The 15,510-nt window shown below is 40.6% G+C and overlaps 1 protein-coding gene across 1 annotated transcript; it reads right to left on the reverse strand.

Moving 5' to 3' along the window:
* Nucleotides 1-512: 512 nt before the first annotated feature.
* Nucleotides 513-1,445, reverse strand: LOC127694006 (olfactory receptor 1468-like). The gene has a single exon (XM_052195357.1). The coding sequence runs from the start codon at nucleotides 1,443-1,445 to the stop codon at nucleotides 513-515; it is 933 nt and encodes a 310-aa protein (XP_052051317.1).
* Nucleotides 1,446-15,510: the final 14,065 nt, after the last annotated feature.

The raw sequence follows: 15,510 nt of genomic DNA on the forward strand, positions 1-15,510 counted from the left end.
TTAGTTTGATGTTTTTGAGGGACTCCAAACAATATGTTGATCTTTGATTCTTTTGTCTGCTATGAAGAATACTTTTGTTCTATTTGACTTGTCCAGTTTAATGTGATGGCTTTTGCCTTGTACTATTGTATCTTTGGGCCTGTCATCTCTTGGAAGCATGTTTGATGTGAAGTAAAAATGAAGGTGGAGTATATCTGCGGAGGAGTGGTTGAGGGGTTTATTATATGGCTGGGTGATATATGTGAGAAGAATCCTTTTAAAATTAATAAACAGAATTCAAGGAATGGAGATTTGATAAAACAGTGACTGTTACCTAATGCTGTTCTAGAATCAGCACTGGGATGACATCACTGAGTTACTCAAGTCTCTTTCCCTTAATAAACAACTTTGTAAAATTCCCTTTTATAAATTGGGATATTATGCAGTGTGTCTTATTGTAGGGATACATTTTGTGATATTAATATCAATATAATTACTAGATAAACTTAAGATTTATAACTCCAATATAACTACTATAATGAGATTTGATTCTTGTAAAGGACTCTGATCAGGGCGTCTTTCATATCTCTATTCCTCAGGCTGTAGATGAAGGGATTCAGCATGGGAGTCACCACTGTGTACATCAGGGCCATGACAGTCTCCTTCACAGTAGAGTTATTAGCTGATGGACATATATAGACAGCAATAATTGTCCCATAGAACAGTGAGACAACAGATAGGTGGGAGCCACAGGTGGAAAAGATCTTGTATATGCCCCGTGACGTTGAAAGCTTTAGAATAGAGCAGACAATTTGTACATATGAAATAACAATGAGTAAGAATGGGATTACAGTATCAAGCCCTCCCAAGATAAATATCATTAATTCATTAATATAAATGTCAGAGCAGGCCAACTTGAGCAGGGCAGATATGTCACAGAAAAAGTGGGGTATCACATTGTCCTCACAGAATGACAATCTTGCCAAGAGTAGGGTATGTAGCATGGAATACAGAATGGTAAATATCCAGGAGAGCACCACCAGAGACACACAGAACTTAGGACTCATGATACTTGTGTAATGCAGAGGGAAACAGATGGCTACATAGCGGTCATAGGCCATGACCACAAGAAGATAGTTTTCAATGTTTCCAAAAGTCATGAAAAAGTACATTTGTGTCAGACAGACAGCATAAGAAATGGATGTGTCCTGGCTCTGCATGTTCTGCAGCAACTTGGGCATCGTGACAGAGGAAAGGCAGAGGTCAGAGAAGGACAAGTTGCTGAGAAAGAAGTACATGGGTGTGTGGAGATGGGAGTCCAGTAGAATGAGGACGATGATGATGAGGTTCCCCAGGACAGTGGTGAGGTACATGGCCAGGAACAGGGCATAGAACAGGTGCTGGTGCCTTGGGGGGATGGGCAGGCCCAGGAGGAGGAACTGAGAGATGATAGTCTGGTTGTTCATTATCGTTCTGATTCTCCAGTGTTCTAATGAGAAATTATCAGTGCTATTGAAAATTCAAAATAAAAACAAATATATATTCAGGAAACAAATTGTACAAAAATGGATCTTACAGTCATCATACTAGTTATAACCTTGAAATTTCAAATGTATGTAAGTTTTACAGTCATTAATGTTATTTTTCAACTTCTCTTTAATGGTTTTCAATCTCCTATTTTTTCCTAGGCACTACTATGCTGTTTTTCTGAGCATACAAAACAGTAAGTACAAAATGAACTAATGTGTGTCTCTCCTGCTACCTCCTCATCCTGGTTGACTATTGTCTGTTCATTTGTAATTTGCTCTCTTTTGTATATTTATGTTATTCAAGAATTTGTATTAATCTTATCATAATTTTATATAAATTTCAAGAAAAACTCACATAATCCTATGCATTAGATTACTATTTCAAACACTTGGCCTGAAATGACTCTGAAACATAGATTCTTTTCTTCCAATTTTTTTGTTTTGTTTTTTGAGACAGGGTTTCTCTGTGTAGCCCAGACTGTCCTGGAACTTGCTCTGTGGACCAGGCTGGCCTCAAACTCAGAAATCCACCTGCCTCTGCCTCCCAAATTCTGGGATTAAAGGTGTGCGCCACCACTGCCTGGCGCTTTTACTCCACTTTACACTAATAAACTTCATTCCATTATTTAATGATAGGCCTCTATTATTTAATTTCAGACCCTCAGAAATCTCAAATGAAATTATTGTTTTCATTTTGTTGTTTCTCAGAGTATTCCTTGTTCTACCTTTCTGGTCTTCTATGGTACGGTAAAAGAAAATACGGTTTTCATCAGAAATCAATGATTTAAAATCAATTTATGTTTTCTTACCTTGAAAAGGCTGTCATACATTAGTGTCTCACCTAAATATTTCTCCTATTTCATCCATTCCTCTTTGTTCATATCAATATATGAGGACCACATCTTGTATTTACTGGAATACAGAGGCAGACACAGTAATGATCATGTTCTCATGTCTCTTGATCCTTCTCTTCTTCATCATGTTTTATTTACACTGTGGAAATCTAACAAAGAAGTTCCATTATATTTTTTGGATTTATTTTTTAGATTACCACTATTGCTCTGAGAATATGGTCAAAGCTCCTCCAAAGACACAAATGGTGTTTCATCATCTCAAAGGTGACAGTGGTATATCTCATATGTTCTAATAATGACTCTTGGATTTCTCTCTTTATCACTGCTGGAATCAGGATTCTTCATCTATTTCATTTTAGAGTTGCACATCCTCTTGACTAGCATTTTCCTGTTTCCTCTTCATCTGGTTCATCCTTACTCATAGGTCAGAGATATTGCTTATGACATACTCAGCTAAATTTACTTTGTCTTCTCATTCTAAGTGATACCTTTAGCTATGTTCCCTACCATTATATCCCTCTGCCATGCAGTTAATATGTAATTACTGTTTAATCTCTACTCATGTTAATTATAAACAATATGAAGGAAAGATCACATATGTGTTCATTTTGTTTGGTTGTTTACAATCATTCAACTTTTCCATCTAGGGCCAATACCTGTTATGATGCATGAAATTGGCCGATGAAGGTTTGTTATATGCTGCTCAAGTGATACAGACTTTATTATCATCAAATGGAGAAAAGTCCCCATTTAAATTTGAAGACTTGAAAAGTTAAACTCTACACTGTTCTTCAGAGATTTGATAGTGTGTTTCTGAAGTGCTAGGTTAATCATTTGTATGACTCCATAGTGATGCTATTGACAGTGATGCAGCAAACAAGATGAAGCATTTTATGAATGAGAAAAAAGAAGCAACAGATAGTTTAGAAGCTTCTCTGAAGTTGTTCCTCAGATGTCTATAGCATATATGATGGTGAATTTATGCACGAAGTGGATTAAGAGTGATACTGATTTGGACCATACTAGTTGCTATGCAGATATTCTCTAGATGTCATTAAAATCTGTATAGTTTGAGTAAATCACTAACACTCCACCACAGAGTGAGCTTCATGCATTCAAATGAAGGAATTAGGGGAATAGGATAATTCAGTGTAGAAAATGTTGCATCTTCTGCCTTAGGTACAAGTGTGTAATATCTGCTTTTCTCAGTGCCTCCAACATTATAGACAGTTCTTCAAATGTTCCCCTGACCAGTTTCTAATACTGGTCAGTCTTTTATCCTAATCACATGCATGGGAACACACATGTCATCCTACAATTCTGGACATCACTGGCTATTGAATCTTTTACAGTATCAAAGCTGACACAACAGAAGAAACATCAAGAGATCTAAATAACTTTCTCAAAAATGCTACAACCTAATCTGACTGCTTTTACTCTCACAGACTGACAGCTTTTCAATACAGCTGAATACAGAGATTGCACACTTAGACTTTGTGGGTTAGCATCACAGAGGATAAATCATGTAGAGAAAAAGCATGCACCATTTGAAATGTTGCACTTCTTATGTATCCCCCATTGGCCTCAGACATGGAGCCCTCACTGCCTCTGCATCCCAATAACTGCCATGACGAAAATGTTGCACCATTTCCATTTCTTGCTTCTCATGTAAATGAAGAGTACTTTTATGTTATGCACAAGTATGTGTCATGATCAGAATACAGAGAATTCACCATCCATGGTTACCACTGAGGGGTCAATGAACTTCCAACCTTCTCTACATGTTAAGAGTATAGTTCTCAAATTAAACAACACATAAAAAGCACAAGGAATATGTTTCTAACATTTGGTACACAAGCATATCTGCATGAGTTCTCTAGAAGTACTGAGTTTGATTGAGTTACTTTCATTATGGATTACATTATAATAACACCTAAATGTTATTTCTCTCACTATTGATTACCTGTTCTTTGGAGCAATCACATACAATAGCAGTGAATCAGATATTTGTAAACTTGTACAGATAAAATTAACCATCATTTTAAATAGGACACTATTTCAGAGTTTGGTCAGACATGGAGTACTCACAGAGGTGAAATTAGAGTAAACAATCCTTAAGCACTAAAGAACTGAACTCCTTCTCTTGGTACATTCTTGTTTTGAAATATTATGATATTGGGAACTCATATAATGAGTAACAGTAATGAACACAGCAATGTGAAAGGTGTTGTGTGATGGCCATGAAATAAATACTATCACAGTATGGCTAAGAAAAGAAGAAGTATATCATACCTGAAAAACCTGTTTTTCATAAAACAGAAATTCTAATTGGTTACAAGACACCTGCGTATTTTCCTGAAAGTATGGAGCACTGATGAGTCTGAGTCATAGTTTCTGGTTATGCTCCTTATCACCTTTATTTTATTTGTAGACAGAAGAATAGCAGCTGCTATATACACATCACCCATCTGCGTCAGCCCTACTCACAGCACTCTGTTGCCATACCTGGACCTTAGGTGCCCAGCATCCCAGAGGGGTTCAGATCCTATATAACTCATTAAAGACACAGTAACTACCAGGGATCATTCTAGAACCAAATTACTTCAGGGATCTCTAGTGGAGATCAATTATAGTCAATTGTCACTATTTCCTACACTTAGGAGATGGTAGAATTTAAAGAACAACAAACAGAATAATAAATTAATAATAACAATAATAATACCAAAAGGACACGAAAAAGCATTCCATGTTCAGGTAATGAACAGGGCTTCTCTTAACAGGATCCCATTTTGTTAGTGAGAAAAGCAAAGAAGTGTGACTGAAAACCACCCCATATTATCAGGAATTATTTTGAATTTGGTTGACTTAATGTGTCTCATTCAAGAAAAATTTAGCCAAATGGCTAGGAACAGTTTTTAAATTTTTAGTAGTGAGCCTAACCTTTAAGTTTAGAACTATTTTTCCAGCCTATCCACCAGTAATTTTTAAGCAGAATGAGATGGTATAAAACCACACATACTTCCAAGGACAGCATCACAATTCAACATTGGCAAGAGGAAATAGGGCAGAGATACAATATTCTTGATAATTTTAAATTTCATCTTACAACATTCTGTCTGTGCCAAGATGCGAAAAGGGCAGGGATAGGGCAATCAGACAGCAAGTTTAAGGCTTCCTCAAGTCAATAGAAAACAGCTGATGTCCCCACACCTGTTCACACATTTTGCTCTCTTACTTCAACCGTGAAAACATTAATTGTACCTACTACCACTATTGCCTAACCCCTCTTCATATATGTAGATTACTTTATAATTCTATGTTGAATGAATTGACCATTGATCTCAATGTCAGAGGTGACATTCATAATTCCTTCCTTCATGATAGCTTTCTGAACATGATAGCTATCAGCTAAATGAAGTTCTGTACATTATAATGAAACACAAACTTTCAATCCCAGAGAATATTGATCTTGACTGATATAACCTTTGCAGAGTTCTTACAGATGATTTACTTTTGAATGTAGATAGACTAAATGAGATCTAAGTATGAGTTTAGGACGTTAGAGTGTTGCCTGCTCTCATTGCATAGAATAACCACATTTTGCTTGCTACTCAGTGATTTTAATTACCCCAAGAATGATGTTATCCACTCTCTGAGTTTTGGATGATATGAGAAACAAAAGTGGATGTTTGATAGGACTAAGATCCAATTCAGTCTTCCCTAAGAACTGTGATGTACACATACAAAAGTATAATTAAATAGCCTAATTATTTTCAGTGTCATTCAAGGAGTCTACAATGTGTTTTAAAACCTATTATTCACCCAAAGATTTCCTGTGCCCATTCACACATATTATCACCTTTAACCATCTACAGGCAATTCTACTTTATGCTTTTACATGTATTTTTCTTTTTTAAATATATATATATATATACACTTCAGATTTTATCCCCCTACCGGTCCACCCTCTGACTGTTCCACATTTAATACATCCTCCCCACCTCCAGTCTCCACAAAGATCCCCAGACCCCCAACCCCTACGCAACCAAACCTCTAAACTCCCTTGTGACTCCAGTCTCTGGGGAGTTAGATGCATCTTCTCTGGCTAAACCCAGATCTGACAGTCATCTGCTCTATATGTGTTGGGGACCTCATATCAGCTGGTGTATGCTGCCTGGTCCAGTGTCTGAGAGATCTCGGGAGTCCAGGCTGATTGAGACTGCTGTTCCTCCTACAGGATTGCTCTCCTCAGCTTCTTCCAGCTTTTCCTTAATTCATCCACAGTGGTCAGCAGCTTCTGTCCATTTGTTGGGTGCAAATATCTGCGAATGACACTTTCAGCTGCTTGTTGGATCTTCCAGAGGCAGTCAAGATAGTTCCCTTTTTGTGAGTGCTCCATAGCTTCAGCAATAGTATCAGGCCTTGGGGCCTCCCCTTGAGCTGGATCCCACTTTGAGCCTGTCGTTGGACCTCCTTTACCTCAGGTTCCTTTCGATTTCCTTCCCTGCAGTTCTTTCAGAAAAGAACAATTATGGGTCAGAGTTTTGAGTGTGGGATGGCAACCCTATGCCTCACTTGTTAACCTGTCTTTCTTCTGGAGATAGATTCTACAAGTTCCCTCTTCCCTGTAGGGAATTTGGAATTTCATCTAAGGTTCCTTCATTCCAGTCCTGAGAGTCCCTCACCTCCCCGGTCTCTGGTACATTCTGGAGAGTTCCCACACCTCATAACTCTCGTGGTTGCCTGTTTCCATTGTTTTTGCTGGCCCTCAGTGCTTCAGTCTTTTTCTCCCACCCAATACCAGATCAGGTTCCCCTCTCCCCCCACACACACCCTGTCCCCTTTCCCACCAAGATCCCTCCCTCCCTCCCCACTTATGATTGTTTTCTTCTCTCCCAAGTAGGATTGAGGTGTCCTCACTTGGGCCCTTCAGTATGTTGATGCTTTTGAGTTCTGTGGACTGTATCTTGGTAATTCTGAACATTGTGGCTAATATCTACTTATTAGTGCATACATACCATGTATGTCCTTTTCATCTGAGTTACATCACTCAGGATATTTTATAGTTCCATCCAATTGCCTGGAAAACTCAGGATGTCCTGTTCTTCCTTGCTGATTAGTATTCCATTGTGGAAATGAACCACATTTTCTGTATCCATTGTTCAATCAGGGGGAATTTGTGTTGTTTGCAGCTTCTGGATGCCACAAAAAGGCCACTATGAACATAGTAGAATATATGCCCTTGTGGCATGGTGGGGCACCTTTTGGGTATATTCCTAAGAGTGGTATTGCTGAGTCTTCAGGTAGATATATTTCCAGTTTTCAGAGGAACTTCCAGATTGATTTCCAGAGTGATTGTACCAGTTTGCAATCCCACCAGCAATAAAAGAGTGTCCCTTTTTCTCTACATCCTTGCTAACATGTGATGTCACCTGAGGTTTTGTTTCTTAGTCATTCTGATTGGTGTGACATGGAATGTCAGGGGCATTTTGATCACTAAAGACTTTGAACATTTCTTTAGGTGCTTCTTAGCCATTCCAGATTGCTCTATTGTGAATTCTATTTAGTTCTGTACACATTTTTTTGTTTGGGTTGTTTGGTTTTCTGATGATTAGCTTTTAATTTTTATATATATATTGGATATTAGCCCTTTTTCAGATGTGGGGTTAGTGAAGAATTTTTTCCAATCTGTGTGTTACCAGTTTGTTCTATTGACTTTGTCCTTTGTCTTACAGAAGCTTTCCATTTTCATGAGGTCCTATTTATCAATTACTGATTTTAGAACATGAGCCATTGGACTTCTGTTTAGGAAATTTCCCTTATGCCAATGAGTTCCAGGTTCTTACCTAATTTCTCTTCTATTAAATTCAGTGTATCTGGTTTTATATTAAGGTGCTTGATACACATGGACTTTAGCTTTGTCAAAGGTCCTAAATATGGGCCTATTTTCATTTTCTACATACAGACAGACAGTTAGACCAGCACCATTTATTGAAGATGCTTTCTTTTTCCATTGAATGTTGTTGACTTCTTTGTCAAAGATGAAGTATCCGTAAGTGTATAGTTTTATTTCTGGGTCTTCAATTCTATTTCATTAATCAACATGTATTTTGGTATCTGAACTCCTCTATGAGCAGATTCTCTTTGGTCAAGGTATGAGTAAAATGGAAGATATGAATAAGTGTGTTATACAGATTATGATCACGGAGGCTTTGTATGACCCTCATAAACCTAGAATTAATGGGGAAAGAACTCAGGCTGAGGTCTTGGTGTCTCGTGCTGAGTTGCAACCACCCTTGCCCGCAAAGAATGATGCAACACAGGAAGATCTTCTTCAAGAAGTTTACTCAGGATCCCTGTACAAGCTTCTTCTGACCCCGGAGAGAATAAGCCAAGCCCTTAAATACTAATAGCTAGCCAATCAGGCTTAGCCATGTGGGCATTGCTGATAGGCTGTATCCACGCGGAAGGCGCAAGACTCAACAGGCTTCACCCAAATAAGGACTTGTTTATGATGGGGAGCCCAACCAGTGGGAAGGCGGAAAGCGGAAACCCGTGCCATTTTAAGAGCGCAGTAGCAAGCAGCTCCTTACAGTTCCTCCTTTTTCTTTTTAAACACGCATTCAGGCGAGAGTAGAGGTTTGACCTCTGATATATCGTTTGCCCATCAGGTGGACTCATGGACCTTGTTTTGACACCCTTCTGAGCCATCAGCCCAGTGGATTTTGGGAAACTCATCTGGTACCTTTTGCTCAGAGACGGGTTCTGGGGTACCAACCTGTGTGCAGTCAAACATGCTCCCCTCAAGGGTTCTCCAATTATGGGCCCCTGAGTGCAGTGCTTAGCCTCGCATCCTGAGCGTGGAAAGCATCTTATTAGGCCTTCATGGCTGCCAGCCAGGCCTGGGGGCACTGTCCAGCTTCAATGGCTGTGAATGCCTGTACCATCATTGTAGCCTGTCTTTGTTGGATAAACCTCATTCTGCAGATGCACCACAGGCAAACAATTGAAACTACTATCAAAAGGATGGCAAGGGCATACTTTTCATTTATACTTCCCTCCTCTTTATCTAAAGGTGAAAAAGGTATATCAAGAGACTTGTTAGAACTAAAAAGACAAGGAAACAGCTTAGCATCATGACATATTGGCATGGGTCTTGGGAACACCGACAAGATAGCCCATCTTGGCTCCATCTACACCAGCATCAACGTCTCGCCGAGAATCAGTAACAGCAGGAGGATCTTCATTTTTATTACAGCGTCTGGTTAGCCGCTCAGGCACCCACAATGGATCTTGTTGAGTCTGAGGAAACACACAAACAGAACCTCTCGCCCACGCCAACACTGGATCAGGGCCATGCCATAATTCAGTAAGCACATCCTTCCATTTAACATAACCCTTCAAGGTATTATTAGGGCATTGGTGCCGATCAGCTGCAGCCAAACCATCATTATCCAGATTCAAAAAATTTAAAGTAAATAATGCCAATGAGAGTCATTCTTTGGGTGTTCTACCATACCCAATTCCCTCTTTCTGTTTTGTTAAACATTCCTTAAGGGTACGATGAGCATGTTCAACAATGCCTTGGCCCTGAGGATTATAGGGTAGACCATGATTCAAGATTATATTCATTTGCTTGCAAAAGGATTGAAAAGACTGAGCTGTATAGGCAGTGCCATTGTCTGTCTTAAGCTGTTGAGGTTGCCCCCAAGCCGCCCCTGCTTCAAGGCAATGTGTAATAATGTTACGTGTCTTCTCTCCACTCAAGGCTGTAGCATGAATCATGCCAGAACAAGTATCCACAGAAACATGAACATATTTTAAAGTTCCAAATTCAGAAATATGAGTAACATCCATCTGCCAAATTTTTAAAGATAGCAAACCTCTTGGATTAATTCCTAAACTAGGGGGATGATTATAAACAGCACATTGTTGACATTCGAGCACAATTTGTCTGGCATCTGCTTGGGATAATCCAAACCTTCGTTGCAAGGTCTTTGAAGGAACATGAAATTGCTTATGAAAAATTCGGGCATTTTCCAAAACAGAACTCAAAAAGGCATATTCCATTCTAGTGCAATGATCAACCAGATCATTTCTTTCACTTAATGGGCCAGGCAAGCCTGTATGAGCTCAAATATGTTGTATAAAAATTTTTGACTCTCTCAGTCAAATGATCTTTTGTAACTCTCTCAGTAACTGACAAACAGTACTGCTTTGCTTTATAGGTCCGGCCACCTCTAGAATTTTTACAGCATTTACCACATATGCCGAATCATAAAGCAAATTGAAGGGGAAAAGGCATTTTTTAAAGACTTCCAAGACAATTTGCAACTCAACCACCTGTGGAGAATTTGGCTGGAATTGATACAGGACTGGTTTCTGATGTTCTACCATATACACCCCACATCCAGTTTTTGATCCAACTGTAAATATATTGGGAGCATCTGGCAAAGGATTTTGTGCAGTTACGTTTGGAAACACAACAGGATATTCTTTAAAAAAGAAAAGCAAAGGATGCTTGGGATAATGATTATCTATAATACCATGGAAACTACAGCGCAATATGGCCCAGTCATCAATTTCTTCACATAATATTTGCACTTGAAAAGCAGTATATGGAATAATCAGGGAGGCTGAATATCTCCCAAAAAACTGCACGCACTGTTGTATTCCATTAAGGGCCAATTTTGCAACAGCAGTGGGGTAATGCTCTATGGATTTTGCTGGTGAGGCTTTAGGATGAATCCATAATAAGGGTCCTGCCTGCCACCACAGCTCTGTAGGCTGCAAAAAGGTAGGCAGAATGCACAGGATGATATCCAAGTCCTCTGTGCAACGATATAGTACTGCATCCTGTAGTCCTTGCTCTACCTTCCTCAAGGCCACTCGAGCCTCCTTAGTTAATTGTCTAGGAGAATCCAGGGCTGAATCACCAGCCAAAAGATTGAATAATGGCCTTAATTCATAATTAGGTATTTTCAAATAGCTTCGGATCCAGTTTATATCACCCAACAACTTCTGAAAGTCATTAAGTGTCTTGAGATTATCTTTTCTAATTTCAATCTTTTGTGGGACTACTGTAAGAGGATCCAATCTTGCTCCCAAATAAGAGATTACACTGGTTTTTTGAGCCTTATCAGGGGCAACAAACAATTGCTTTCTTCTCAATAATCTTATTAGCTCTTCATAAGCCTGATCCAAAACCTTCTCATCTTTATTACTCAGAAGGTTATCATCCATGTAGTGGATGCATCTTACTCTGGAATATTGCTCTCTTAGAGGAGCGATGACAGCACTCACAAATACTTGACACATAGTGGGGCTATTAGCCATGCCCTGGAGTAACACTTTCCATTCTACCTCTTATCAGGTTCCTCATGATTACAGGAAGGGATGGTAAATGCAAACCGCTCCCTGTCTTTAATGCAGAGAGGGATTGAAAAGAAACAGTCTTTTATATCTATTACTATGACTGGCCAATGGCTAGGTAAGGCAGACAACAAGGGAAGGCCTCGCTGTACTGGGCCCATCACTTGCATTTGTTGATTAATAGCGTGGAGGTCATGAAGCAACCTCCATTTTCCTATTTTCTTTTTTATAATGAAAATGGGTGTGTTCCAAGGAGATATTGAGGTTTGAATGTGCCCAAAGGAGAGCTGTTCACTTACTAAGGAATGAGATGCTGCAAGCTTTTCAGAGGAAAGGGGCCATTGAGGAACCCACACCAGTTCCTCTGTCTTCCATGTGATGGGAATACCCTCCTCAATGGCCCCTAGGAAAAACCTAGACCTTGCCAATCGGGTCTTTGTTGAGCAACAACTGGGCTAGTTCTTCCTTGTAAAAATTTCCCAATGCCCCTTCCGTGGTAATGCCCCATCTGCTTCATGAGTTGTTGCGAGACTTCTGAATATTCATTGGTTAATTTATAGCCCATATTCTTCAGCAAATCCCTCCCCCATAGGGTGATTGGCAAATCTAGGACATAGGGCTGTATTACGCCAGAGTGTCCTTCCTGATCTTGCCACTTGAGTTGTCTTGTACTAATATCCGGGGCCCTTGCATAACCCAAGCCCTGTAAAGTCTGAGAGGAGATCTGGATTGGCTGGCAAGCTGGCCAATTATGCTATTATGCTTTTGTCAGCTCCAGTGTCCAGTAGTCCCTGAATTTGTCTATTTTCAATTTGCAACTCTAAAATGGGGCACTGGTCTAAATCCAGTGCCAAAAATGTAAGGTCATTGCCAGTGGATCCGAACCCTTTTTCCCCCCTATTTATTTTCTGAGCTGGAAAGTTTGCATGCCAACTAGGGAGCACAATGAGCTGAGCTATTCTATCTCCTGGGGAAATAACTGTAATTCCTTTTGGGGACTCTACCATTATCTTGACTATTCCTTTAAAATCTGGATCAATAATCCCCGGGTACACTATTAAGCCTCTCAAAGCAGTGGATGATCTACCAATGAATAGGCCCACAGTATCAGGGTCAAGGGGTCTTTTAAAATCAGTATCAATTATTTGGACTCTCGTTTGAGGCGTTAATACGAGCCTGGAGGTGGAGCAGAGGTCCAATCCTGCAGAACCTGCAGTGGCTCTCCGCGGTCCCTCGGATGGTGAAGGGACGGCCATCTCTCTGATTCAGTACTCTTGGTTTGTTCCTCTATGGACCCATATATTTGTGGGCCCTGGGGACGAGGGCCCCACTGTCCATTTTTTTTTTTTTTGGCTGAGCGCCTCCATAGGCAGATGGAAGGGGCTATCCATGTATGTCCTTAATGGACCTACACTCATTAGCCCAGTGATTTCCCTTTTTGCACTTGGGACACAACCCAGGTTGTCTAGGGCGTGGAATTCCGCCCATGCCTGTGCTTCCTCTTTCTGGACATTGTTTCTTAAGATGGCCCAGCTTTCCACACCTGAAGCAAGCTCCTGACTGTGACTTCCTGTTCTGTGTTAATTGCACCACAGCCGCAGCAAGACCTGCATTAGTCAGCGGCCCTCCTAACTCTCTGCACACTTTCATTCATTCCTCTATCCCCTTGTTTTTGAATAGGTGCACAGCACTCCTTTGTGCATTGTTCAAAAGCAAGATGCTTTATTAAGAGCCCTGCCAAATCCACATTGCCAAAAATTCTGGTGGCAGTCTCAAGGAGTCGAGCAACAAAATCAGAAAAAGGCTCCATAGGCCCTTGAATAACCTTAGTAAGATTTCCTGTTACCTCCCCTTTATTGGGGAGGGACTTCCAAGCTTTTATGGAAATATCATTGACTTGATTGTATACTTGCACCGGATAACCAGTTTGTTGGTTTGCGTACCTTCCTTGATCCAGGAGCATATCCCTATCCCATCGAGGGTTGCCCGCTGCTATGTTAGCGGCTTCCTGCTCAGTTGCAAATTCTATAAGGAATGCTCTCCAATCAAGGTATTGTCCTGGGCTTAGGCAGGCACGAACCAACGAACTCCAATCCCCAGGAGTCATACAGTGCCTAGTGAGAGCCTCAACTTGAGCCACCATGAAGGCAGCGGATGTTCCATAATTTCAAACTGATTTGGCCAGAGATTTGATAACTTTAAAGTCTAAAGGCTCATGACTCCTTTGCCCTTGTGGATCCTGAAATACTGGATAAGCTAAAGAGAGCTCGGTGCGAACCTGTGACCAAACTTGTGGACAAAAGGAACTCCCTGTATACTGGGTAGTCTCTAGATAAGGTGGAGGAGTGGAAGGTGCTGGCGGGGTGGGGACGGCCACACCCATTGATGGCACAGCCACCCCTGACTTATCTCTAAGTTTCTACCTCTGTTTTAGGCTTGCTCCCTCCAACTGTTCAACCAGAGCATGTATCTCTTCTTCCTCAAGATCAGAATCTTCCAAACTGAAATCTCCTAGCCCTTCTGAGGCAGGGTAGAGAGACTTTGCCCCTTTTTCTTTAACACTCTCTGCCTTTTCTGATCTTTCCTCTTGTAAGATTTCTAAAGCAGTTTGTCCATCCTCTAAGGCCTTACAGCAATTTTTATCTTCTAAACAGTCCCTAACAAGCTTCCAAATAGGTCTTACTCCTCCTTTGAGTGTGCCATGATCCCAGGCAAAGTCCAGATCCTTCCCTAACCTATCCCAGCAGGCGACCATTAGGCTGCCATAAACAGTGAACTAGGGTGCCACGGTATCACATTCATTAAGAAATCTCTCTAAGGTCGATTTCTTGATCTTTAAATTCTTTGATAAAAGCAGCTCCTGAAGAGCCAGAAAAATTGGATGAGACTGTGAGGTCCCCATTTTAAAAATTAAGGCTATAAGTCCCTTTACTTGTGATCACCGGGGGTGCACGTCGGTCAGCAAAACCAGAACATGACTCCCCAAAAAAGAACACAGGCAAAAATGTAGGACCCTGCTATCAGAACAGGGTCCATAAATTGTAACCCTTTTATTTTCCACTGGGTCGCTAATCTGTGAACTTAAACCTTGATCCTCAAGACCGCAGATGTTACTTTCGGTTTGCTTTCCACAAACTTTTCGCTCCCTCTTTGTCTCCAGAGAGGAGCAGGCTACCCGCTTTTCACGGTCCCTTATGTCCCAACTTACCTTGGGAACTTACCAGTGCACTACCCTGACTGCAAGAAGTTCTGATCTTTGAACCCCCTGAACGAGGAGAGTTCCCGGGTTTTGGCACCAGTTGTCGCGACCACCTTCGCCAAAGAATGACACAACACAGGAAGATCTTCTTCAAGCAGTTTACTCAGGATCCCCGTACAAGCTTCTGCTGACCCCAGAGAGAATAAGCCAAGCCCTTAAATACTAATAGCTAGCCAATCAGGCTTAGCCACGTGGGCATTGCTGATAGGCTGTATCCACGCAGAAGGCGCAAGACTAAACAGGCTTCACCTAAATAAGGAGTTGTTTACAACAGGGAACCCACCAGCGGGAAGGTGGAAAGCAGAAACCAGCGCCATTTTAAGGGCGGGGTAGCAAGAAGCTCCCTACAGTGCTATTATCATAGAAGAGTTGGGAATGGTTGTTACTATCTGATTGAATGTATTTTGAACACAAAGTCTAGCATTTCCAAATATTCTGCAATGTAGAATTTTAGATGTGATAATTTCTCTATTCTATAATTCTCTGCCTTTCAACTTTTCCTAACTTCCACAAGTAT

The sequence above is a fragment of the Apodemus sylvaticus genome, chromosome 10, assembly GCF_947179515.1.
Source record: "Apodemus sylvaticus chromosome 10, mApoSyl1.1, whole genome shotgun sequence".
Classification (NCBI taxonomy): domain Eukaryota; kingdom Metazoa; phylum Chordata; class Mammalia; order Rodentia; family Muridae; genus Apodemus; species Apodemus sylvaticus.